Source organism: Macaca mulatta, chromosome 12, assembly GCF_049350105.2.
Source record: "Macaca mulatta isolate MMU2019108-1 chromosome 12, T2T-MMU8v2.0, whole genome shotgun sequence".
NCBI lineage: Eukaryota > Metazoa > Chordata > Mammalia > Primates > Cercopithecidae > Macaca > Macaca mulatta.
The window spans coordinates 86,468,778-86,496,611 of NC_133417.1; the positions used below are offsets into that span (position 1 = coordinate 86,468,778).

Below are 27,834 nucleotides of genomic sequence, written 5' to 3' on the forward strand. Positions count from 1 at the left end.
CATTTACGTGGCCAATAAACATATATATATATATATTTTAAAAAGCTAAATATCACTGACCATCAGAGAAATGCAAATCAAAACCACAATGACCATCTCACACCAGTCAGAATGGTGATTATTAAAAAGTCAGGAAACAATAGATGCTGGCAAGGCTGTGGAGAAATAGGAAGACTTTTACACTGTTGGTGTAATGAGATATCTGGGGGGTGGAACCCAAGTCTAAACATAAAAGTTTTAGACATCTTATACACATAGCTTGAAGATAATTTTACATAATATTTAAAATATTTTTCTATATGAAACAAAGGTTTGACTGTACTTTGACTGCTACCCATCACATGAGGTGTGGAATTTTCCAGTTGTGGCATCATACTGGCACTCAAAAATTTCTAATGTTGTAGCATTTTGGATTTTAGGCCTTCAGATTAGGGACAATCAGCTTGTTTATATACACAATGGAATACTATTTGGCATTAAAGAGGTCCTGTCATTTACAACACACAGATGAACCTGAGGGCATTATGAAATGAGACAAACACAGAAAGACAAATACCACATGATCTTACTTTTATGTAGAATCTGAAAAACTTAAACTCATAAAAGCAAACAGTTGAAATGGTGGTTACTGGGGCTAATGGGTGGGAAGGATTGGGGAGATACTGGTCAAGGATATAAACTTTCAGTTAAAAGGAATAAATTCAAGAGATCTGTTATACAACTTGGTGACTATAGTTGATACGGTTAGGCTTTGTGTCCCTACCCAAATCTCATCTTGAATTATAATCCCCACATGTCAAGGGAGAGACCAGGTAGGAGTAACTGAATCATGGGGGCGGTTTCCCCCATGCTGTTCTTGTAATAGTGAGTTCTCATGACATCTGATGGTTTTATAAGGGACTCTTCCCCACTTCACTCAGCATTTTTCCTTTCTGCCACCTTGTGAAGAATGTGCCTTGATTCTTCCTTTGCCTTCCGCCATGGTTGTAAGTTTCCTGCGGCCTCCCCAGTCATGCTGAACTGTGAGTCAATTAAACCTCTTTCGTTTACAAATTACCCAGTCTTGGGTATCTCCTTATAGCAGCATGAGAACAGGCTAAAACAATAGTTAAGTAACAATGTATTATATACTTGGAAATTTCTAAGAGAGATTTTAAGTGTTCTCAATGTAAAATCAGTATGTGATCATTATATCAATTTTATGCATGTTTATCTTTATTTAGCCATTTCACAATGTATACATGTTTCAAAACATCACATTGTACATAATAAATATATATAATTTTTGTCCATTTAAAAATAAGGATAATGGGTATTAAAACAGTAATAGAAGTATGAATGAAAGTAAACAAATATTTTTAAAATGTTGCCTCTCAGGCCCCATTCCAGACACACTGAATCAGAGTCTGCAATTTATTAGATCCCCAGGTGGTTTGTATGCACAGTGACTTGGTGAGAAACTTCTCTGGAATGCATGGTCCAAGCAGCATCATTACCTGGGAGCTTGTTAAAAACGTACATTCCTGGGTTCTACCTCCAACTCATGGAATCAGAATGTGTTTGGAGGAGAGAGGACCCAGATATCTGTTTTAGCAAGTTCACAAAGTGAGTCTATGGACCCTAAGTTTTGAAAACAAGTAGTATAGAAACCTGTTACTCAGTGGATCTTTATCCAGGCCTTTCCAATGATCTTGTGGCCCTCTACAGCCTGCCCTTTGACCATCTAATTGCTAATAAATCTGGAATGGATTGAGAGAAAAGGAGGAAACAAGTCAATCCATTGTGCTTCCCAATCAGATTTGTGGTAAAGGTTTTGGAGGAGTCCACATAATTAGAGTGAGATATTTAGGATTATCGATGGATCATAGTACTCCATGAAACACATTTCCTCCATTACCATGGTTAATTAGGAGTAGACCATAAAAGCATTCCTCTAGAAAGGCTATTAAAAAACATAATGTAATGTCACGTGCAATAGAGAATGACACATATCATGACTTAAGAAAATATAGACCATTTATTCTCTGTGAGTTTGAAGTATGCTGAGTATGCCCAAGTACAAATTTTCTTTAGAATGCTAGAGATGGCTTTAAAAATTGTTCATGTCTTCTCAGGTTTTGCAACTTTCCTCTAAATTCTGTAGAAGCTGGCAGTGATAACGGACATGACTAGAAGTCAGAAAATTATTTTAGTCATTGACTACTCATTAATCTGAACCTCAGTCTTTAAATGTGGTTTTTGACACTCTGAAGAAAAAAGGAAAGTTTATGAGAAAGTATATGTAAGATTGCAAAATGATAGCTTGTTACATATTTTGTTGGGATAATCTGAAAGATGGATTACATTTTGTTTCAGGAAACTGTACTCTATTTGAAAAGATGTCTACATGCCAAAAGAACATGCTGCTCACATAAATAACAATGGTGTAAGTTTAATGTTCTCACAAAAGCTATAAATGTTCTACCTCAAGGTAAACATTTTAATTAGCCTGAAAGTTATTTTTCTTAACACTACCAGAAACTTTGCCCACCACTCCCTCCCGAGAGCTGCTAAAATGTTCCAAATACAAAAAGTAAGGACAGAAGTAGCAGTTCATGTAAAGAATTACTGATGAAATACCAGAGAGAAACTACGGAGGCGAAAAAAAAAAAAAAAAAAAAATTGTCCTTGGAAGTGCAAGCACTTCTGCAGAACAATTAACTTAATTAACCAGACACCATGAATATTCATAAGGCTGTTAATGTCTCCCACATCCAAACAGATAAATGTGATGTAATGACTTCCTAGTCAAGCATATCTAAAATTCTCATGAAAACGGCACCTACACTTTGGTTCTTTGCCTGAAATATCATAGAAATTAACAGTCCCTCGGCAATATTTTATTCTCCTCAAATTAATTGGAAAGCATGAATTTATTTATGCAAACTCTATAGGAATATATGGTTCACAGCCATCAGTATGTGGATTGAGCCTTGTTTTACAACAACTGGATTGCTTTTTTATTTTTATGTCCTCTCAGGCTTTTTTCTCCATTCCCCCTCCCCCTTTAATCAGATTCTCTCAGTATAGTTCCTTAGTACCAGTTCCCATAGCAACAAACACCATTCCTAATGGCCAGCAGTTCAAATACAGGCTTCCCCACATCTGATCCATTTGAGTCTGACCATAATTCAGTGGCTTAGTCTGTTGGCTCAGTGGATTAATTTACTAAACACTCTCCCTCTGGGTGTCTCTCTCCAGGAGGCAAATGGCTTCAAAGGCACACTGTCTCCTCATGTTCAGCTTGAAAATTTCCTGCCTTGTTCTTGTTCCCATTCTCTATCAAAAGCCCTGACTAGGCATAGAGTCCTCATATTAAACATATCCCATACATGACTTTCCCCTCCTATTAGACAGAATTAGAATGCTAGAACTCCTATACAATGACCAGAGTTTTGGCAGCATACTGTGTCTTCTAAATAAGACATGTTAAAATGGCATTACTACAAATATCCAAAGAATACATAAAATGCTCCCCAAATCAGAAATACTCTTAAAAATTATAATAGTGATAAAACTCAATGCTATTCCTTTATAAAATCTGAATTGCATACTAAAAACATAAGAATAACCACCAGTTTTTATAGCCAACCACCAAATTTATGTCAAATGCATACCTGTAGGGACACCCATCTTTCTATTTCTGATGTATGGCAGTCAATGAATGACCTCAGGAATTTAAATACTAATGAAGTGTCCTAAGCACATCCACTTTGCATGGAGGGAAATGGTGGAAAGTTTCCACCATTATAGTCAGAACTACTAAAGTAAAATAAAAAGGTCAAGAAATAAAATGTCATGAAAAGATGGCCCAAAATGCATCATTTTTCTCTCTGAGTCAAAATTTTCTTGTTGTCTTCTACTTAGAAACCATTTTAGGTTTTCCTATATACTCTAGAATTATCAGATTATCTCTGAATCTCTCTCTTCTTTTAAATTCTGACTTTTCTGAAAGACTTTACACTCTAAAAGGGCATTTGAATATCTTATGCTCTGTCAACTTATCAACAATACTAAGTATACTAAAATCCACACTAAATGAATAAAGTTATCAAAATATGAATTTTTCAACCATGTGCATTATTTTCTATAATCAGAGAGGAAAATATTCTGCTTTTTTTTAGTGATAATGTATGACTTTTTTTTTTTTTTTTTTTTTTTTGAGACAGAGTCTCGCTTAGTCGCCCAGGCTGGAGTGCAGTGGCCCGATCTCGGCTCACTGCAAGCTCCGCCTCCTGGGTTCACGCCATTCTCCTGCCTCAGCCTCCCGAGTAGCTGGGACTACAGGCGCCCGCCGCCTCGCCCAGCTAATTTTTTGCATTTTTAGTAGAGACGGGGTTTCACAGTGTTAGCCAGGATGGTCTCGATCTCCTGACCTTGTGATCCGCCCGCCTCGGCCCCCCAAAGTGCTGGGATTACAGGCGTGAGCCACCGCGCCCGGCCCCATGTATGACTTTTTAAAATGAATAATTTCCTTCACTATCATTTATTTAAATTATTTGGAATGAGTGACTGTGTAATACAATCAGTTTTTGAATGATGTTTTCGTCTTTTCTGGATCACAGTGTTGCTCTAACGGTTCTCCCTGTCTCTGACCTCTACTTTCTCCTGCCCCCATCCTCTAATCATTCCACACAGTGAGGCAAAATGAATCCTTGAACAAGCTCCAATCAGGTTGCCCCCTTGCTCTGAAACATCCCATTATTCCCTACTGCTGATGAAATACAATTCAGAGCCCTTACTGTGGCATGCAGGAGCCTCCATGGTTGGGCCTATTTTGATACCATTATCTTCCATTGAATGGCCTTTTCACTATTCCTCAAACACTCCTGGGTTTTGCCTTTGCTTTATTACTTCTGCAGCCAAGAAAATAACTCCTTCTTACCTTTTCAGGCCAGCTCCAACCCATTTTAAGGCCTAATCCAAGTATCATTTACTATATAAAGTCTTCTTTACATGTATTCACTTAATAGGCTTCACTGAGCATCACTGTGGCATAGTCTATTCTAGATGCTGAAAAATGGCAGTGAGTAGAAAGATTAAAAAGCCTTGCCATTAAGAATCTCACCCTTCCAAACCTTATCCTCCTTCCAGTCACAAGTAATTTTGGCATTCTCAAGGTTATCTGGTTATACTTCAGTTATGCAAGTTACCATATTTACCTCATATGGAATTATAAGAAGCTAGACTGGAGGGGCCCTGTTTTGAAACTTCCTGCTTCGTACTGTGTAATCATTAGATCTTTTTATGGGAAGGAAGAATAATAACCATTCCATATACTGATGGTTTATCTATATTAAACCCCTTTTTAATCCAAAGGTTAGTACTGCAATAACCTTGTAATAAAGTGAGTAATATATCTGTGATCCCTATTCTATAGAGTAGAAAAATAAGGCTCAAAGAGATTAAATGACTTGTAAAAAGTCTCACATTTGCTAGTGGGGACGCCAGAAGTCTGGATCTTTCAAAGTCCGTTCATTAATTCTGTGTTGTGCTGTCTAGGTTAGCAAATAAGAAAGGAAAAGAGGGAGAAGGGTCAGTTTAATGAATCTGTAGCCACTCCCTTGCCTGCTGGTATTAAGCCAAGTGGAAGCTGTGCTCTGACAGGAATCAGGATTCGGTCTGTTTCCATCCCAGCATTCTTCTGGGCTCTCAGAAGCAAAGCATGGGCTACTTCGCTAGCAGATCCATCTCCACCAACACAGACAACACTAGAAAAATATAAATTAAGCAAAGAAGGCAACGCTTCAATATGATTGGTAATAATTCATGAAATCTAGACTTCAAAATAGTTTACTAATTTGTAGTCTATGTGCATGACTGCTCACATGTACCTTCAAACATGTTAATATGTGTCAATGGGTAAGACACAAATGCTACACAGTTAAGTTTACTTCACAAATATAATAGCTGGATAATTCCCCATAGACAAAATAGCTTTAAGTGTGTTAAGAGGTAAGAAAACATTTGAACATGTTAACTCACATCTGACCAGCGTTTTGCTCTGTTAACATCCAAAAGCATATCATTCTCATTTTTTGTTAATAATACTGTCATCTGCAATTCATTTAACTAACACCAGCTAAAGTCATAAAATCCTGCTAATTCTCAATAAAGCTCTGAAAAGACAGATAGCAATAAAAATCATGTAGAATATGAAGCTTTAAGAAAATGCTAATTATCATTAGTATATGGATGTAGTAATTACAAGCCTGACCTGAATTTCATCTCCTTGATATTAGTGCTATATGGTACTTCTAGATTTAATATTATTAGTCTTTGATCCTAGATAGTACTACTAGTATATTTTTTAAATCTTTATGTTAAGTAGACTATGGGAGTGGAATCCATGAAAGTAACACATAAGATACTAGAAATTCGTTTCATAATCATTTGTGTTCAAAGGATGCAAAATACTTTTATGTATCAAAATGTCGCCAATTTACACAATGGAAAGTGGATTTTTGCCTCAGTGAAAGCACATGTCACAACTCAAGCACTACAAGGGCCCAGCAGGAATGGAAGAGTAGGCTCAATCCAAAGGTGCAGCCTCTTCTTCACTGTGGCCCACTCACATCATGCAGGAGGCCTAATGGAACCAGATCTGGTTTTTCTAGAGAAGCCGGAGATTCTGATTTAAGGCTGCGTCTCCTAATTTGTAAATACTAGCACCTAGCATTCAATACATTTAAAAACATTGTATTTCAGATGAAACTGCCTATGGGCCACAGTCAGCAGTAGTTATTGGTTCTCTAAGTTTAGGAAGCTCTGGAGGGTGGCAACAGGAGGCTGAAAGTGTCTTTTCAGTCTGTTCCCACCATCTTCCTCTCAGCCATCTATTCCCTCTAGTCCCCATCTTCCGCATCCCACTAGCTCCACATAGCCTGGGCAATCCAAGTCCACTCTGGTTAGAAGACTCAAGATATGATCCATGTCATTTTTGATTAGGTCTGTTTTATTCTTAGGTCTAAACTGATTCCAGAGGTTTGCAATGCGACCACCTAGTCAGAGAAAAAGGATATTTACTAAGGACAAACTATATATCAGGTAATATGTTTACTAATTTCTATTATATCCTCAGAAGTCTGCAAAATAGGCAACAGCCTCATCTTTATAAATGAAAAAAACAAGCTTTTATTTGAAATTTACCTGATTTTGAAAATCTCTATGAGATTTCTAATCTATGAACTTAAATGTAACACTTGATCCCTGGCTGTCTAAATGTTGACATATGGGTATGACCACAAAGACTATGTGAAGTCATACCCCAAAAAATCTAATTTAGCACCAAAGAACTCGATCCTTATATACATAGGATGTGAACACTTAACTCCTAGAATCCTGCATACAGTTATAGCATCAAGCATATGTTAACATATTACTAGAGTTATTAGAGGTGGCCTCCCTATGAGCATGTTCTGAAACACCTGAAATTTTGCCCTAATACATTCTATGTTAAATCTTTTGAAACTAATACAAATGACAATTATAACAATAAAGAAATATTTAGTGAATAATTACTATTATATATATATCAGACATTTTCCTTAGCATTCTCCATGTATTAATTCATTTAAGTGGAAAAATAACTAAGCAATAGGTACTATTGCTCTCAATTTACAGATTAGGAAACTAAGACATGGAAAGATTAAGTAAACTTTTTCAAGATTGTACCACTAGTAAGTAAGAGAACAGGGATTTGAAATAAGACAATTTGGCCTTAGAAACTGAAATATTATTCAATATATTAGATACCTTTTGTATATATTAAACCTAATAAAAATAGCCTTATGAGAATTTTGTTATTTTGAAAAACAGTTTACCAGTAGAACCAATGTGAAATTAAGTGAGTTAGAAAAAAATATATTTATTTATGTTAACAACTATTCAGTCATTAAGATCATGTTCACGTACAGTGTCTCAACCTAGGAAATAAGTTTTGTAAAACAAAAATAAAATTCTAAGCCCTCTAACTAACTGAATGGACCCTCCCCTCTTGGCCACAAAGATCCCAAAGAAAATCTGAAAAACTAGTTCAGGTCATAATAGGAAGGGAGGTTAGATATGCCTCCTTATACCCTCTTGTCTTTTGGAGTTTAGGTGCAACTGACCAGCACTGACATTAAGATGTAGATCATAGGCCAGATGTGATGGCTCATGCATGTAAGCCCAGCACTTTGGGAGGCTGAGGAGGGCGGACCACCAGGTCAGAGTTCAAGATCATCCTGGCCAACACGGTGAAACCCCGTCTCTACTAAAGATAGAAAAAATTGGCTGAGCATGGTGGTGCATGCTTGTAATCCCAGCTACTCAGGAGGCTAGGGCAGGAGAATCGCTTGAACCTGGGAGACAGAGGTTGCACTGAGCCAAGATTGCACCACTGCACTCCAGCCTGGGTGACAGGGTGAGACTTCATCTCAAAAAAAAAAAAAAAGGAGATCGTAAGACTGACAAAACAGACTTTGTAGCAATAAGATCCCCAACTCCAACCTGACTCTGGTATAGCATTAAATAACAAATAGCAGGCCCTAGAGGAAATCAAAGCATTTTACCCCAAAATGTATTTTGTTGACATATTTTGAAATGGCCCTGCAAAGCCATAATTTGCAGGAGAAATTTGCATTCTATAGAGAATCTCCTTCCCTTTCCAGGTCTTTTCCTGATCCATGAGAGATTTAACTAAGAGTTTGATACCCTTTAAGGTCTGATAAGAGATATTGACCATCTATTATCTCTGAAGCCTGATATCTGGAGGCTTCATCTATATAATAAGAACCTGTGATTCCACAATTCCGTTTATCTTTATTTTTATAATTTCTTATTTTATTTATTTATTTTGACATGGAGTCTCACTCTGTTGCCCAGGATGGAGAACAATGGTGTAATCTCAGCTCACTGCTACCTCTGCCTCCTGGGTTCAAGTGATCCTCCTGCTTCAGCCTCCTGAGTAGCTGAGACTACAGGCACATGCCATCACACCCGGCTAATTTTCGTATTTTTAGTAGAAACAGGGTTTTGCCATGTTGGCCAGACTGATCTCAAACTCCTGACCTCAGGTGATCGCCCCTCTTCGGCCTCCTAAAGCGCTAGGATTACAGGTGTGAGCCATTGCGCCCAGCCTACACCACCCTGTTTATCTTAACTCAAGAATTTCTTTCTGATGACTTCTAATCTTTCAGCAAAGCTTATCAACCAACTGACAATCAGAAAATCATTGAATTCACCTGTGAGCTGCCCTTCACCATCAGCTCCATGATGTCCACCTCTCTGGGCCAAATCAATGTATACCACCCTACATTTATTGATTTATGTCTTTGGCTATAACTTCTGTATCCCTAAAATGTATAAAACCAAGTTGTAACCCAACTACTGTGGGCACATGTTCTCAGGACCCCCTGGGGCTGTCATAGGCCGTGGTCACTCATATTTGACTCAAAATAAACCTCTTTAAATACTTTACAGTTTGGCTTTTTTCATCAACAGCTTCTTACAAAAATACCACAAGAGTCTAAATACTACAAGAAAGGCAAAAAGCAAAATATTCAATCATTTATGTGAGTTAATCACACTTGTGCCACTCTAAAACCTAAACCTTCAAGTAACTCATACTTTGCACGTGACAAATCTTGTTTTTACATGTGACAAATCTTGTTTTTAAAATAAGTAAACTCCTTGCATGGACTCCAAACAGAATGATTCTGTCTAGAAAAGAACCACTGGGTGATAATATATCCTTTTTTAAAGAGTGATAAAGATTTTGTTAATGAATGTTTTTATACTTATCTATGAACCCATCATCTATGAAATGTTCAATATATTATTGTAGTTTTGATTCACAGTTTTTTTCTTTCTGGAAAAGGGTTTTTTTTTTGTTTTTGTTTTTTACCTTACTAAGTAATACAGATATGTTCAATCTGATAAAAAGTCAATATAATCCAAATAATGTCTAGATCATTATGGGTCTAATTAATGGTGAAATGAACAAGAGAAAAAATAACTCAACAATTTTTTTAAAAATTGTGAAACAAATAATAGCAAGGAATTCATATATTTACAATTGCATAAAATCTACAGATTTTTAAAACTATACTCACACTTACAAATGCAAGTATTACTGCTTCAAGTCTATGTAACTGGTATTCTTTTATTTTCCTTCATAAAACTTCCTACTCCTGCCTGGTAAAATAGGGAGCGATATAGAATCTTAAGCTCTTACAAGGTTTAACGGTGGATCTGAGAGTGTTTCCTAGGACACACTGCAGTGGAGAACCAGCTATGGTAAGTGCTGATACACTGTTCTGTTGGGTTTAGAAATGTCACAAGATGTCTCATAGAAACATATGGAACTCATTAAAAAAAATAAAACTCCAAAATCTTAGCAAATAGCATTTCTGAAACATTACTTACCAAATCATTTTGCTTTACTAAATACTATACATAGAATCTTTTTTGACTCTTAACTTCCTCAGCCTGTATCTAGAAACCAAACTGCTAGGTGATTTCCTAATCACTCCCTATGAATAGCTCCACTAGTGTGAGAGGGAGGTACTTCAGGCTAAAGTTCTTAAAGGAATGTGAATCTGTCTCTCATCAAAATGTCATAGCATTTTGAAGTTAACCTTCTCTCATCTCTGTACCTCTTCTATAAATTTCCCCCAAAATTTTCCTTTAGCCACTCTTTAGAACAGGTTCAGGAACAGAAAACTCACCAATGTAGAATATTCTATTTTCAAACAATTTTACTTGCAAGAGAATTGTTCCTTTGAAGTAACTGAAGAAACTGTTTCTATTATTCTCCTCATATATCTGTCTATATAATTCTAAGTACAGTGACTTACAATTGCCATTTTATTAAGACAATTACTCCAACTACCATATCAGCTTCTACTGGGAAAATTGAACCCACAAAAATAAATAAGCTATTGAAAGTGGTCCCCAACCTTTTCAGCACCAAGGACCTTTTTTTGTGGGAAGATAGTTTTTCCATGGACTGGGGGGTGGGGTGGGGTGGGAGAGGTTTGGTTGCACGATGAAACTGTTCCACCTCAGATCACCAAGCATTAGATTCTTATCAAAAGCATGCAACCTAGATCCCTCGCATTCCCAGTTATATCCCTTGCATGCCCATTTCACAATAGGGCTCGCACTCCTACGGGAATCCAATGCTCCTGCTGACCTGACAGGAGGCGGAGCTCAGGTGGAAACGGTCCCTCTTCCGCCACTCCTCCTGCTGTGCCTCCCAGTTCCTAAAAGGCCACTGCCTGATATTGGTCTGCAGCCTGGGAGTTGGGGACCCCTGATCTAAAGAATCTTAGGACACAGAAGATGACTTTCAGTAGAAATTTTAAATTATTGTAAGTCTGAAATAAATCAGCATGCCCTAGAGTTTAGAAACACTTACATAATTCAAATAACGGTTAGGCCAAACTATTTGGTTTGTAAGACGTAAGTAATAACTGAAAAATCTATATATCTTTTAGCTCTACACTGAAAAATAACAACACTTGCCATGAAAAATAAATAAGGACTAAATATGTTCAGGTAAAGAGAAAAATATTACTATACTACACTTCAGCAATAGTCTTTCTTCATTCTGAAAAGTTATTTTCATCCCTTTAACCAGTACAAATACCAGTAAAACATATTGATAGATACTGCATTCAGCAGAACATTTTGTAATGCTGCTGTGTAAGACCAAGTTTAATATCTGTGATATCTTCATTCTCATTCTTGATCTAATCAAGTTTGAAAGCAGGGACTCATTTGCAATGCCGCTACCTTCATGTACTCATGAGGCCCAGTGAGGGACTATGCAGCATATTCAAATAGGTAGTTGGTGGGCATGATTCCCCCAAGGACTTTTCTTAAATTGTATACTTGTAAGACAATGTTCTAAATGATGCCTATTAATGTTTTTGTTTACCTCTAAGTATAAAGTTCTGAAGTAATCTCTTACCCCATATTTTTCATTCCCAATGCTTATACAGTATTGCTATCTAGATTTACTTCCCTCAATTAGATTCCTTTTGGAAAAATCATGTTTTACCACATTTTCTTTCTCAACAGCTATTGTTTTCTCCTCATCCAAAAAATAAATAAATAAGCATTTCTGAAAAACAGCCCTGCCAATACTTGATTTTGATTGCATCGCTTCCCTCCCCAACACATTCAAATCATTCTTTGGGAAAGTTAATGCCTTTCACTTTGGTGAAAGGACAGATCTAACTCCCTTTCCTGACCTTATGGGTCTTTGCCCCTGCCCGCTGCCCGTCACCATGTAACACAAATAATTCACACACTTGTCAACTTTTTAAATTCTCAAATATCTACTCATGTAAAAAAATCTTCCCTAAAAGAATATAATACGTTTTAGTCTTACACATCAATCCAACACTTTAGCAAATTTTAAAAACCTAATTTTTAAAAATCGCAATTTATATCACTTGCCTTGGTTCTAATGTTTGCATGCCAGTGAACAATCTCTTTACACTTCAATGTATTGCAAACAATGGTTTCCAGTGCCCACTGTGAATAACATACCTCTATTGTAGTCACTACATTATGAGATAATTAAAAATCTTTTTTTTTTTTTTTTTTTTTTTTTTTTTTTTTTTTTTTTTGAGACGGAGTCTTGCTCTGTGCCCCAGGCTGGAGTACAGTGGCGAGATCTCGGCTCACTGCAAGCTCCGCCCCCCGGGTTCACGCCATTCTCCTGCCTCAGCCTCCCGAGTAGCTGGGACTACAGGCGCCCGCCACCTCGCCCGGCTAATTTTCTTGTATTTTTAGTAGAGACGGGGTTTCACCATGTTAGCCAGGATGGTCTCGATCTCCTGACCTCGTGATCCGCCCGTCTCGGCCTCCCAAAGTGCTGGGATTACAGGCTTGAGCCACCGCGCCCGGCCGAGATAATTAAAATTCTTTCTTATTCTTTCTGAAAATAATGTATTTATTTACTTGTATTTATGAAATATCTTCCTTCAATCTATCACAAATTAACCAATGGGTAGCTATTAAACCTATCAACTAATTTGTAAAAGAGGATCATCATATAGTTATGCCATGTGACCAGTATAACATCTTCCATCAGTACTTTTCTAGATACATGGTAAAAGCCAATAATTAGAGATGCAAATGGACCCACATTAATAAGTATAGGGTAGTACACTGTCATTTCCCAGTATTTATAATTAGATTCCTCTCTTTGCTTTCCTATGCCAGATCCTGAGAGATGACATATTATCATTAATTATTATGAACAAGATAAAGCCAGAGTACATACATTACAAATATTTTTAAATGTTAGTTCCAAATATGTGGCTAAAACTACTGAAGGCATTTAATACATAAATGACATGATATATATTAATAATATAACCTACCCATCAAATCCCTGGAGTTCACATTCCTTAAGCAGTGACAGAGCGTGCCCTTCATACTCCATTACTATTAAAAAAAAACACACACACATAGACAAAGTGAAAGTTTTAAACAATGATCTACACTTTTTAACTTGTTCTGGTAAAATAATATAATAAACATATGGTCGAGTCATAAAACAACATTTATTCTTGAATATTTATATTTTAATCATGGGCAAGAGGACTAAGTGTTAGTGGCCTGATGTGTTTTATAGCTTTATGTAAAAGAAGGTCATATATTTGTTTCAACTACATAAGTCATTTGGGAATATCCCACGCATAGTGGTTACAGAATTTATCCTGGTGCCTGTTTAGTATTCTCTAAATAAGACACATGTACCTTAAATCAGAGGCTTAGGAGGAGCAGTATTTTGAAAATAAAGTATATTAGCTGGCATCAAACAGTCAATGTTAAATCAGTTTGGCAACCTTACATGAATAAATTAGTCGAAAGGTTAGTGTAAGACTTACAAACCAGAAGAATGTGTACTGGAACTGTTAGACTAAAAAGAGGAAGAGTTGGATGTGAAAATACAAAGTAAAGCCAACACCAATTATAGGAGACCCAGACCCAAGAAGGAGGGTGGCACACTGGCCCACCAGAGCTCAGACCCTCCGAGGAAATGAATCTGTCACTCCATATCTCTGTCTCCACAGTCACTGATGCCCTATGCGGTATTGTAAATGCCAGTGAAGACAGGATAAACGGGCACACTGCAGATGGCACCAAGCATCACAACCACATTTAGCATTTTCCAGGGCAGCTCTGCCAGAAGAGACAGCCCAGCTGTATCCACCCATCAAAGATTTCTGCTGACTGACATGACATTGCAGATGGATTTTTTGTGTAAGAATGTGTGTCATTATATGCAAGATTACATTAATCTTTCATGCCTGTCTGTCCCTGGTGCCAGCATGGTTCAAGCTTTTCCTACAATGTTTTTAGATATTGTTAAAAATTATTAGTCTTGGTGTCTCAAAGAATCATTCTGTATCCAGCAGTGTTACATTGTAATTCTCCCATAGCTTATTCAAAATGTCATTAACACTCACATGAATAAAACCTCTCTATATTAAATTCTAATCAGAAGAAAGCCATAATAAAACTACATAAAAATATTAATATTAATAAAGTTGAAAGGTTATCATAGAAGATGTGTGCTGATCATTCATTTATAACTACAGCAAGTAGTTACAACCTTAAAATGCAAAATAAAACATCTCACATATACACATTAAAAATAATTAAGAATATTATGAAAAAATATTTATGCTAAGAATCAGTTTACCAAGCCTTACTTTTATACAAAAGCTTACACTGGTAAAGTTTTCCAAATCCAATAATGAGCTTTAGAACTATGTTATTATTAAATGCTATTTTTACTTTTTTAAATTTATGATAGTGTTTTGATATTGTGGATGGAATTTGATTATACACTAATGCAACCTGTCTGAAAACAGCAATGTTTTAAGTAACATTGTAAAAGTTCAATAAAATCAAAGATCTGGAACAGAGAAACAAAATGAAAAGAACCTGACTATCCACATTTATAAACTATATTAGCAAAATGAACAAAATGAATAGTCTTTGGCCTCAGGAATTTGCATTCTGGAGATAGACAATATACGCTAATTAAATGATGAATTGTAATATGAAGTAATAGGTGGTTATAAAAAACAATGTTAGGCAAAAGGATAAAGAGTGATCTGGATTGCTATTTAGATATAGTAGAAAGGACCAAATATGTATTTAGACAGGCTACTGTGGGCCCTGGAATCAGTGACAGCCAGGTTCAAATCATCCCCCTCCAAACAAACATAAGGAGAGGATTACCAGACAAATGTAATTTCAAAAAATGTAACCTAGCCTCTTCTTCAATCTATTTGCCTTTTCCTATGAGATTGCCAACCTGTGCTCTCTCTAAATAGGAGATGAGAAGTCTTCACAGTTTACAGGTTTTTGGACACAGTTCTCACTGCTGGGAATGTCCCCCTCCCCTTTTCGGTGCAAATGTAACTTCAGGAACACAAGAGAAAGTCTTAAGGTTGATACTGAATGTTGATGAGAAAATCAGCTGAAATAAAATCAGGTGAGATTTGATTTGGACATAAATATTTCTTGGTTTGGTGATAAAACTCTAGTGCAGGATATGATACTGAAATGTCATTTCCTGTCCTGTAGGTACTTCAAACTTAATAAGCTCAAAAGAAAATCCATTATGTAAACCTTCAAATATATTCTCTCTCAAATATATTGTTCTTTTTGTGTTCCATCATCTACTCCAAGACAGGAAAATGACTTCTTTCTATATTGTCCCTTTCCTCCACTTTCCAGAACCACTCCATGACCAAGGACAGTTGTTTCTGTCTTTAAATTATGCCACAGCATTCCTCCATTTCTCCCAGCTAATTCCCTAGATCTGATCACTAAATATCTTTCATGTGTAGACAAGTTAAGTATCTGTAACTGGAAAATCTAAAATACAAAACGCTTCAACATCTAAAACTTTTGGAGCACTGACATGACATTCAAAGTAAAGGCTCACTGGAGCATTTTCAATTTCAGATTTTCAAATTAGGGATGCTGAACTGGTTAAGTATAATGCAAATATTCCAAAAGCTAAAAACATCCTAAATCTGAAACAGTTCTGGTCCCATGCCTTTCAGATAAGAGATACTCCACCTGTACTACAATAGCCTTTTATCCTATCTCCCTCAAACCTCTCCCCAACTCTAGCCAGAATAACCATTTTCAGACACATATTTAATTATATCACTTTTTTGTATATACTCCATTAATGAGTCTTCATTGTCCCCAGGTATAAAGTTCCAACTTCCTAACTCACATCTGAATGTTGGGAACAGGATTGGCCATATATACCCATAATTATTTAAGAGGTAATACAAAGAATCTTTTACACAGAATTATCTTTCTCTCTAGCTAGATATGATGCAAGAACATTTACTTTTCAGATTTTTCATTAAAATGCAGGTAAAATTGGAAGGAGTGATGTCTCAGCCTACTGGAATCTTTTGTGACACAGTTTCATTAGATGGCCTAGCTTTCTGCTGGTTGAGATTTAGAATGGCAAGAGGCATTTCCAAGAAATGGAAGGCTTCAAGTAGAGCCAAAAGCAGCCACAGAAACACTACAAAGAGACTTGTTAACAGTCATGTTAGAAGCGTGATTTTAGGAGAAGGAAAAGGAAAATGATAACAAACACCACTTTCTTGACACCTCTGCCCAGGAGGTAAAATTATCTGGTGACTAGGCACTCCCAAGAGCCCTGAGTTGGCACAGATCAAGGTTTCCTTCAGACAAATGTCTTTGACTATGATAATGATAATGACCATGATAAAGTCTAACAGCTCTGTTAATGCAAAAAAGTAACTGAAGGCGATGAAAGTACCTATCATGAACAAGAGATGAGGGACAGACAGGGTATCTGTCTTCAAATATCTCAGTGACTCTTATACAATAGATGGGGCACATTGATTTCATATTACTACAAAAGATAACATTAACTCTAGTAGACAAAAATTACAAAGAGGCAAATGTCAGCTCACAAGTTCTCACTTTGTACAGTTTATGCCTAGCACGAAGGTACTTGGCCAACAGGAATGATGAATTTGCAATCTAACAAATGACCCTAGGCTGAATCTAGTGACCTTGGGCTGAATATTTTTGAAATATGAATATTTTGAAAGTATGAAATACTTTCATACTATGCGTACTATATGCATACTAAATGCATTATGCATACTAAAATGGTTTTATAAGCAAAGGATGAATTAGCCTGGAAGAAAGGGCAACTTTTTGTAAGTTAGCACAGAGGAAGTGCCTTTTCTAATCTGCCCAAAGGTACAGTAACTCTGAACATTCATAAATGACGAGTTAATGGGTGCAGCACACCAACACGGCACATGTATACATATGTAACAAACCTGTATGTTGTGCGCATGTACCCTAGAACATAAAGTATAATTTAAAAAAAAGAATGTCAAACAGTACTGTCCAGTAACAACATACTCTGCCTCTAGTGTAGGTGGCCAAGCCAAAGTTGAGCGCCACACATCTGTGCTCCACCCACAAGGAAAAAATTGAACCATATGGCCTCAAAAGTTCTTATCAGTCTGATTTCTCTGCTGCCTTAACTTTTTCACTCTATTGTTCTATGCATTATCCTATGGATCTCTGATCCTCAAAATATCTCTCACACCTTTAATGGTACAATCTCTAAAACCTGCTTTGTTTTAGAAGCAAGAGAAATGATATCATATGCCAGCGAGGGCTTATAGTTCATACTCTTCTTTGATTTGTGTATGAATAGGTAATTGGGAAAAAATAATTCTTCCCAGGTTCTCCCAGAAGTTTTTCTGATGCCATTAGGTAAGATGCTACATTGGTGGTTGTAGCAGAGTGGAGATGCAACTTTAGCACAAATATTTTGAAACACGCTGATCTATATTCAGAAGTAGTTAGGATTCTGGCACAACCCAAGCTGAAAGAAGTATATTTTTATTAATGTGGTAAGATCCATTTTTAAAATAAATTTATGAAAAAATTACAATACCTTATTGTGCATATATCTAGCTATAATTGTTCATATTATACTTCATATTTATATAGCACTATTTCCTAATGAACTCATCATATAGGGTTTATTTTGTAATTCCAATTCCATTTGGATTCACCCATGCACACAAGGATACATTACAACAATGTCCCACTGGACATGTAGAAGATATGTCCTCTTTCTGCTTTACTCTTCCATATGCTTTTTTTTTTTCAAATAAAATACAAATTCAATCTTACTATGACAATTTTTGAAACTGAAACAGTATTATGACCATCTTTCTGTAGTATAATATACAAAGTTTCAAATATATTATTTCAACCACAAAAATAACACTGTAAGATAGGCAGAAAGACTAAAACTTTTCAAATATTCAGGTTTATTCAAGAAATATTTTTTCATAAATACTGAGCCAATATGCATACTAAAATGGTTTTATAAGTGAAGGATGTAATTTTATAAATTTGCCTGTAGGAGGAGTGTTAGGCAGCTAATAATTAGCCATTCGGCATAAATGTAAGTAAATTCTAAATTTGCTTTATGGAATATTCTATTGTTTTATTTTTAAATATGGTACTTAGTAATATTTACAAATTTAGAGAACAAAATTCTAGACATAATATTTTTGTCTCCAATACAAGAAAGAAGGAAAGCACATTTAGATGATTTCCTCTGCCTTAGTTCAGGCTTTGTATACCAGTTTTCTTGTCTCCAATCTCTTTTTCTCTTCCTTTTAAATTTTAATTCTGCTGGTGGAGTCATCTTGCCAAATCGGATTGCAACACTATGATAAAAAAAAAATTTTACACCAACTGTGGATCAATACATGATGAGTAAACTGCTGAGTGCAACATTAGGATTCATTCATAACCTGGAATTACATCTCCTGTAGTATACATTGTTGAGAGCTTTCCTAGAAGTCATTTTGCCCTTTCTTATCCCTAACAGAATCCAGATTCAATTGAGGCATTTCAGCCATCAGGAAAAGGGGATCTGCTCTCAGCCCCTGGGAAGAGTCTTGATGGTTAAATAAATGATTATTACAGATTGACTGCAGTAACACAGTATCTGTACCCAAACTGAAAAAAGGAAATTTTAATTCATCTTCAGGATTAAAGCATGTTGGGTCTCTCTCGCACACATATGCACACCTCTCCCCATCCCACTGGATATTAATAAGAAAGGATCAAATCCACTGGCAGCTATTTTATGATGATAGGATAAGATTTCAGATAATGTCAAAACTGAGGAAAGTAGAGCAAAGTTATGGCACAAACTCTCAAGACGTGTGGGTGTAACACACAGAGACTCTCTCTCTCTCCCCCGCCCCACTTTTACAGTACATGCCTGTTAGCCTGATTTCCTTCCCTCATTTTTTGTCTCCCTCTTAAAAACTGCCTAGTTCAAATGCTTTTCTTGAACCTTCCGATCAAAATATCACCTCTGAGACATTAAAGTTATTTTATGTATACCCCAGCTATAATGATTTTAAGTATCTCTTTGAATCCCTAATAACATAGAAAGTCATCCAATTGCAAGTATGATATCTTATTGATCTTGCATCCTGCACAACGCTGAACACAGAGCAAGCATACAATGAGATTCCTGAAGTGAATGCTATATAGCGATATCCATGTCAAGCTTGCTTTGTAGTATTCACAAGTAAAAGCAACGACACAAAATAGTCATTTAGTATGCCAACATGTTTATTCAACTTTTAATTGTCTCACCCTAATACAAATCTCAAACTTTTCCTTCAGCCCATCTTTGGAAATCTTCAAAAGAAAGAAAACATAAATCTGAATTTTCTCTTTTACTTGTAAATCACCTCTAAATAAGCCAAAGGTCACAAACATGAAAGTTAATTTCTTCACTATAACTTTATTTTAATTCAAAAATTCCCCTTGAGTTTTCATGGTAGTTTCTCTTGAACCTCTATAACTGTAAGCACACTTCATGGGGGCTGAACTTCCTACAAAACTTGCTTTTTTTTTTTTTTTGGAACTTTCTTCTACCTCAATCCACCAAATCACTAGGTGTAGCCTTCAATGACATTATTTACGTCTTGAAACCTATCTCCTTTGTTTACACCTGAGTAAGGCCACATCACTGTGAATCCCTTCCTTAGGAATTTATAACTGGGACTAGGAAATTCCAATTGCACTCTGGGCTTGTCCCCTGAGTAGGCTTATTTTATAATATTTTTTATTAATTAAAATTTATTGCAAATTTCCACTGTTAGTGAAGCCACATAGAAATAAAGTTAGGAAAGTTGTGATTCTCCATAGCATCGACTCTTCTACTCAGTTCCCCACCATACAAAAATAAGTCTTAAAGAAATAAAGAAATGTGGCCACCAAATTCAAAAAATCAAAAAGGATATTACTAATCATGTAATAATTTTAGCATTAACAAGTTTCTATTTTCCTTGGCACAAACCTAAGTACACTTCTTAGTTTAGACAACAAATTTAAACTTCTAGCCTCTCTAAATTCATCTATTAATAAAACCAGCAGTTCAGTGCTTAGTTTTGACCTAACCAGCAGGGGTCAGAATCAGAACGAAAACAACCCGAGGAAGAATTCTATGGAATGACATCAACTATATAAGCGAGCAAAAAATCAATTGCTTGCCTAACTGCAAAATTAACATGTAAATAGCAAACATCTCAATGAAGATGTAAACAAGTATACAGCTTCCTTTAGAATTATATCTAACAATTGTTTATGTCTGAAAAAAAAATCTGAAAAGTTCTAAAGAGAAAATATTAACATTCTAATAAAAATAATTAAATTGTAACCCTCAAGCTGGCTCCAGTAGGTTATGAAGACATAAAAATGCTGTAGATATTACAAGTAGTTTCCCAAGTTTGCATTAAGAACAAATTCAGGTTATCTTGCTTTTGTACATTTTTGTAAATGGTGAAATTATATTCTGAAAATTACTTACCTGTTACATCAGTTTTTATTCCTGCAAGCTTCAACAGAGGTTCAACCTTCTGATAATAAACCTGGGTAGCTTCTTTTTTGTGACTTTGGGGGTTAAGGAGTATTTTTAATGACTTCGGTCTGTTTGGAAAGCCTAAGAAGAAGTTTTAAAGACAACGTTGTAAAGTCCTTGTCAGCATTTTTTTCTTTCCCTTTAAAATGACACACAAGTCTGTTAGAATGTGATATGCATTTAAATAGTATTTGCTATTTTTATTTGAAATTATTGCAAGAGAATTCTGAATATAACTTTATTTTAAAACACTTACATTTTTCCTAGCTGTGAAATAGGTATATCCCTCTTAAAATAAATCATGAGTTAGAACAATACATTTATTTTATGAAGATGCAAAAAAGAGAGGCAACTTTGTGAATATTAGGCAGTGCATATGTGTATTTACCAAACCACAATATATCAAATGTTCTTTTAGCATTTGTTTCTGGAAAAAAGCAATGGACTGTAACAAATAGAAGGGTACATTTCCTCTCCTTGGCTAAATGTGCTCATTATTGGAATTGGGCACCCCAGTGACCCCGGGGCTACCAACGCCTGACCTACTGATGAGTCCAGTGCAGAATAGAGGAAGCAGGGATGGGTCAGTGTCAGTACCAAGTGCAGTGCATGCTGGGAGTTAAAAAGAGGGTTTCGGTCAGAGTTCAAGCCTGAAAAGGGGCCGGGGAGAAAGAACTCTTTTGGGAATTGGGAAAGCAACGCCTCTCAGCAGGGATTCGATGACAGTGCTGCCTCACAGTTGGGGCTGAGATTTGATACTACAATTTTCTGGGCTTGCAAGATGCTTATCTCTTCGAACCCAGTTGGAGCAGGTGCAAAGCAAATTTTCTGTTGTTATGAAGGGGCAGGAGGGACTGAGGAGCTAAAAGAAAGCTGACAACCGTTTCTTTTATGGTAAGCTGCTCTCAGAGGGCCACGTTTAAAGATTAAAGAAGCAGTTATTAACATCTATTTTTAATAAAATCCATTACTAAAAAGACAAGTGAAAATTGTCCACTACAAGGAGTCAGTGTATCATACGTCAAGTAGAGAGAATATTTTACTTCTCATTATATTTGATACAATGAAATATTTCCACAGGACATACTGTTTTGATTTTAGGAAGACTTTTAGATGAGGAAGAGATAGGGTCATGATAAACTCCTTAAACATTCCTGGTGAAACTGCCTAGGGCCCTTTTTGGTAAGAAGCCTGCATCAGCCTCCAATCACCCAGGCTGGAAACCTCAAAACCATGCTCAATGCCTTCCTTTTTCCTTGCCACATTTGAATGGGTGCTCAGATTCATAAGATGGTAGCTACTTGCTTCCATGCCTTCTCCCACTGATGTCCTCTGACTTGGGGACCGTGCCCAGGCATGCTGGCTGTCCTCCCCTTCCACTGCATCCTTTGGCATCACAGCTCTGATAAGTGCTGCACAGTTCAAAGGCGGCTATGGCTCATTGCTGCCAAGAGCGAGCCCAAACCCCTTAAAATGACATTCAGAACCCTCCTGCTCCCAATCCCAATCACTCTCCTCTCCTTTCTCTGTCACACGTGTTAAAGAAACATTTACTGGGGAGGCTGAGGCAGGAGAATGGCGTAAACCCGGGAGGCGGAGCTTGCAGTGAGCTGAGATCCGGCCACTGCACTCCAGCCTGGGCGACAGAGCGAGACTCTGTCTCCAAAAAAAAAAAAAAGAAACATTTACTGAGCATTTGTGCTAAGTACTGGGTAGAAGGGCCAAGGGATTAAGATATGATTTGTACTTTAAAGGAGGAAGATGTATCCACAAATACAGACAGCACAAAACACAGAGGCATGTTAACAGAGAAGCACAAAGTACCACAAAGTACAACAGAGTGTGTCAGAGAGGGTGGTTAGTTCTTATTAGGGATCCGGAAAAGGCTTCAAGAGAAGTGAGTATCTGAGTGGGGCTTTTGGCTTGTGCTGTTTTCACCCCCTAAAATTTCCTCCCTCATTACCCCTTATCCCACCCTTTAGCAAAACAGCAGGGGTGAAAATTTTAGGCAATGAGAGCTGCCTGAGCAAATAAATGAAGCGAAATGCGGAGGGTTTTTATGTTCCATTTCAACTTCCTCATCAAGGTCCAGAATCATTGTATTATTGCCAAATTCCTAGTCTGCCGGACCTTCCTTTGTTCACACAGTTTTTCCTTTATGCTCTACCCCATCCCCACTTTTGTCAAAATTTTATGACTTTTCAAAGCTCACTTCAAACAACACTTCCTCAGTGAAGCTTTTCTTAATCAGCAACACAGTTCACCTCTCTGAAGTTTGTCTCAGAGTAACGCTTCTCTGCTCACACTTTACTCTATGTTCCTCTATTACTGATCTTTATACTACTTACATGAGAGGACTCAGATGAAAGATCCAAACTGAGACAATACAAAACGGAATAATAACAGTAATAATTATACAACAATTGAATTTTCAAAACACCCAACTTCATGAGTAATACTGACACTAAACAAACAAAAGATGAGAAGAGAACATTCTGTTCTATAGAATAATATTAGGGTAATTAATAAATATAGAAGAATTATAAAGAGAAAAATCACTATTTTCGGTCATCGCAATAATTATTGATTCAGGCAAGAATCACCAATGGGTGCTAAAGCCATCCAGTGACAGTCAGTTGGGGACAAAATATTTATATATTCTTAAACTCTGTCCCTCATCACTCTAATTATTAATACAAAGGGCAACATCTGTAATGGAGACTAAAGGCATGAAAATTAAATGCAATGTGTGATTCTGGATTGGGTTTTTTAAATGCCATAAAGGACAATATTGCTGTCCTTTAACCATGAAGGGCTAAGCTTCTTTTAGCTTACTAAAAGTAACCTAGAGCTTACTTATATGAAACGCGACAGGAAAAGAAACTTGCTTAAAGACCAGAGGCCAAGTGTCAGGTTAAGTGTCCTGATTAAGTTTACTTTACCTAGTAAACTTATTGGAATGCCCGGCTTTACTTCTCAAGCAGGGGTAGTCCCAATAAGGACAGTGTTATCACACACACAAAAAAAAATTTAATTTATCTTCCTATATTCATTTATTTACAAATAACTGCATGTCTGCTCAGTACAAGGCAGAGTTCCAGAAATGGAGGCTCTGTCAGTGAACAAGAAAAGCTTCTGCCCTTGTGAAGCTTCCACTCTAATGGCACAAGACAGAAAGGAACAAGAGTATGTCACGTGGTAATGTAATACCTTCTAAAAATAAAAATGAAGATCACTAGTAGTGGGAGGGAGGGAGGGCAAAGGTGGACATGACTTCCTGGCCAGGGAAGGTCAGGTCACCCTAGAGCCTTGCAGGCATTTACAAGGACTTTGGCTTTCGTAGAGAAAGAGGTGACGCATGGTGAATTTCAATCAATGAAGCCATATGACCTTAGGTGTTTAAAGAAACACTCTGGCTGCTTTGTGGAAAGTAGATAAAGTAGGGCCAAGGGCCACCAAATAAGAACAATTGCAACACTCCAGGTGGGAAATGATTGTGCTTGGACTGGAATGACTGCAGTGGAGGTTAAAAGTTAGATTCTATAAGTATTTTGAAGGTATAGCTGACAGCATTTGTTGACTCTTTGGATACGGTATGTGAAAGAGAAGAGTTAGGGAATATTCAAATGTCTGGCTGGCAAGGGGAAAGTAAGGACTTAAAATGGGTTGAGAACTAGTGAAAAATCAGAGACTCAAATTGTGGTCTCAGAGAAAATTGTCGGTAATGACAATAACAACATCTAAGGAACTGACATCTTCATCAGAATCACCTGAAGTGCTTCTTAAAACATAGATTCTGGGCTCCAGCCCCCAGAGTTTTGGGCTTAGTAGTCTGGGGTGTGGTCTGGGAATTCATATTTATAACAGGTTCCCAGGTGCTGATGATGTTTGCAAAGGGACCACATTTTGAGAACCAACATTCTAGAAATCATCCTCATTGAAGGAGAGGAGACCAAAAACTGAAAAAATAGTTAAAGAAACATAATATTTTAATAGGAGTAGTGTCAGAGAGAGTGAGAGTAAGATAGACTTTAAGTCTTCAAGGAGTAAAGAAAATGACTCAGTAGTCTGCACAGGACTGCAACTAGTAGTGCCAGCTAGAGGTATCTAATGGATTGAGCTTCAACGCTGAGAATTTTTAAGAGAGGTAAAAGGGATTATGGTCTTAAAATTTAAGTGAGATGGAAGGAAGACATTAAGACATTGACAATATCTCCAGGACCAGTGGTATGAAATGTATGGCAGAGAAACCAGTTACCACTTTAGAGGACTGCAAAAGTGGTAAAGCTGGGTCACTACTACAGCAAGAACATGGGGAAAATATTTAGAAAGGAGGTTGAAAATTAGGAGATTTTGCTAATAATGGACTATTCAATTCCAGAGGGTAGAGTGAAATGGTGTCTGGAGTTGAGGAGGGTTGGGGACAGTGTCAGGCTAGGGGATGTACAGAGACTTAGAGGCATGGGAGTCCAGGTGATGAAGGTTTTTAGGAAGTGACATGGGGTGGAAGAGGTAAGAATTGTTTGCAGCAGTTATGGTTGGAGAGTAAGGCAGTGGGGGGAAGGGGTCTTGCCCCAAGCACATAGAGCTCTAAGAACTTGTCTTCCCTCCAGCTAATGTCAAAGCTGGGAAAGGAGCAATGCTAACTGGAGCTGAAGGAGCTCCAAAGCCCCTTTCCCTTTCAGCAGTCCTGGAAGTCCTGGAATCTGAACTTACATCTGTCTGACATAGCCATACTTTTCACCAAGTGACCTCACTGCAAACATTCTACTTTTGATAAACACACGCTTGACTGGTTTCTGTACAGGTAAATCATACATATGCTACAGAATTCAAAAATCGCCTTAAATAGCTAATTCACTGATATCTAGTTTCCCTCTTGCAAAACAATCACTGGTATCACTTTGAGAATCCTTCTAGAAATATTTATATATATATTTATATTTATACACATATTTAGATATATATTTATACATATATTTTTTTTGTGTGTGTGTATATATATATATATATATATAGAGAGAGAGAGAGAGAGAGAGAGAGATGAATGGTGTCTTGCTCTGTAACCCAAGCTGGGGTGCAGTGGCATGACCTTGGCTCACTACAACCTTTGCTTCCCAGGCTCCAGCAATCCTCTTGCCTCAGCCTCCCAAGTAGCTGGGACCACAGGCATGCACCACCAGGCCCAGCTAATTTTTATATTTTTTCTGGAGATGGGGTTTTGCCATATTGGCCAGGCTCATCCTGAACTCTTGGAGCCAAGTAAACCACCCGCCTCAGCCTCCCAAAGTGCTGGGATTACAGGCATGAGTCACCATTTTTGGCCTCGTCTAGAAATATTATATGCATATACAAAAATGCATGTATATTCTACAGCTTTTCACATAGACAGCAGCTTCCCTACATGCTGTTCTGTATCTTGCTTTTTCCTTTTACCGTATTTTTATTTTTTATTTTATTTTTTTGTTTGAGACGGAGTCTCACTCTGTCACCCAGGCTGGAGTGCAGTGGCACTATCTCGGCTCACTGCAAGCTCTGCCTCCCGGGTTCATGCCATTCTCCTGCCTCAGCCTCCCGAGAAGCTGGGACTACAGGCGCCCGCCACCACGCCCGGCTTTTTTTTTTTTTTTTTTTTGTATTTTTAGTAGAGACGGGGTTTCACCGTGTTAGCCAGGATGGTCTTGATCTCCTGACCTCGTGATCCGCCTGCCTAGGCCTCCCAAAGTGCTGGGATTACAGGTGTGAGCCACCGCGCCCGGCTTTACCGTATTTTTAAAGATGACTCCATATCACTACATAGAATGCCATCTCACTCTATTTAAAACTGCCTCATATTCATCTGGATGAATTTACTTCAATTCTTTTGTATGGATGAGTCCTTGAGGATAAATATTTAGGTTGTTTCCAATCTTCCATTACTGCAAATAACAGTGCAATGAATGCTGTTCTCCATCTATTTGATGCAAAATGGACACACTTCTGGAAGTAGAATCATTGAATCAAAGAGTATATACTTTTAAGGTTTTATCATATATTGTTAAATCACTCACTACAGAAACTGCAGAGTTGCAACCAAAAGTGCACAATTGAGTAAATGGTCTCGAATCTTCACTCTGTCATTTACTGTGTGACTTTGAATTACTTGTCTAACATTTCTTCAAATTCCTCATGTGTAATACAGAAATAATAGTACTTTCTGGTTAAGTTAATTTTGATAACTAAATGTAAGGTGCTTAGAAAAGCACCCGGCACAAAGTATTCAGTAAATTTTTCTCTTATTACCACCAATTTACACTCTACAAGGAATTTAGATTGCCTGTTTTCTTACATCCTTATAAACATAAACCTACAGTATTTTCAAACTTTTTCATCTTTGACAAATGAAAAGTGAAATATTATATGTGACTCTAATTTCAATTTCCATTTCTCTTTTTATGAGGGAAGTTATAAAATTTTGCAAATGTTTAAGAGTTATTATTTTTCCATGAACTTTCTGTGTATGTCACTTGCCAATTCTTCATATTTTCTTTGTCATTAATGATGGCAGTTCTTTATACAGTAAGAAAACTAGGCTTGTGTGTTATGGGTTACAAATGCTTCTCCTAGTTGTGTCATTTGCCTTTATAATTTATGGTGTTTTCTCCATACTGAAAGTTTTTGTTTATATGGACCTATATTTTAATTTATCAATCATTTCTTTTATGGCCTCCGGACTTCGTATCATATTTGAGTCCCCTTTTGAGACTTAAAAACTGCTTTTTTCTTCTAATACTTTTATGGTCTCAATTTTATATTTTTAA

General features: G+C 36.9%; 1 protein-coding gene and 1 long non-coding RNA gene across 4 annotated transcripts in view; one reads left to right on the top strand and one right to left on the bottom strand.

Annotated features, from left to right (window-relative positions):
- CERKL (ceramide kinase like) overlaps positions 1–27,834 on the bottom strand; it is a 121,072-nt gene that overhangs the window by 13,337 nt on the left and 79,901 nt on the right. The window contains exons 3-5 of one of the 2 annotated variants that reach the window (XM_077956608.1): positions 20,984–21,115; positions 13,419–13,482; positions 5,608–5,750 (exon numbers count right to left, since the gene is read on the bottom strand). In XM_077956608.1, the coding sequence (XP_077812734.1) occupies positions 5,608–5,750; positions 13,419–13,482; positions 20,984–21,115 (339 nt within the window). The remainder of the gene's footprint in view (positions 1–5,607; positions 5,751–13,418; positions 13,483–20,983; positions 21,116–27,834) is intronic. The other variant, XM_077956610.1, reaches the window with a different exon arrangement.
- On the top strand, positions 1,465–14,254 carry LOC144333317 (uncharacterized). 2 transcript variants are annotated; one of them, XR_013401890.1, is made up of 5 exons: positions 1,465–1,605; positions 2,356–2,425; positions 7,005–7,086; positions 10,228–10,317; positions 14,115–14,254. It is a non-coding gene; the product is annotated as an uncharacterized LOC144333317 (long non-coding RNA). The 2 variants fall into 2 exon arrangements; XR_013401891.1 differs by lacking the exons at positions 10,228–10,317; positions 14,115–14,254 and adding an exon at positions 9,219–9,335.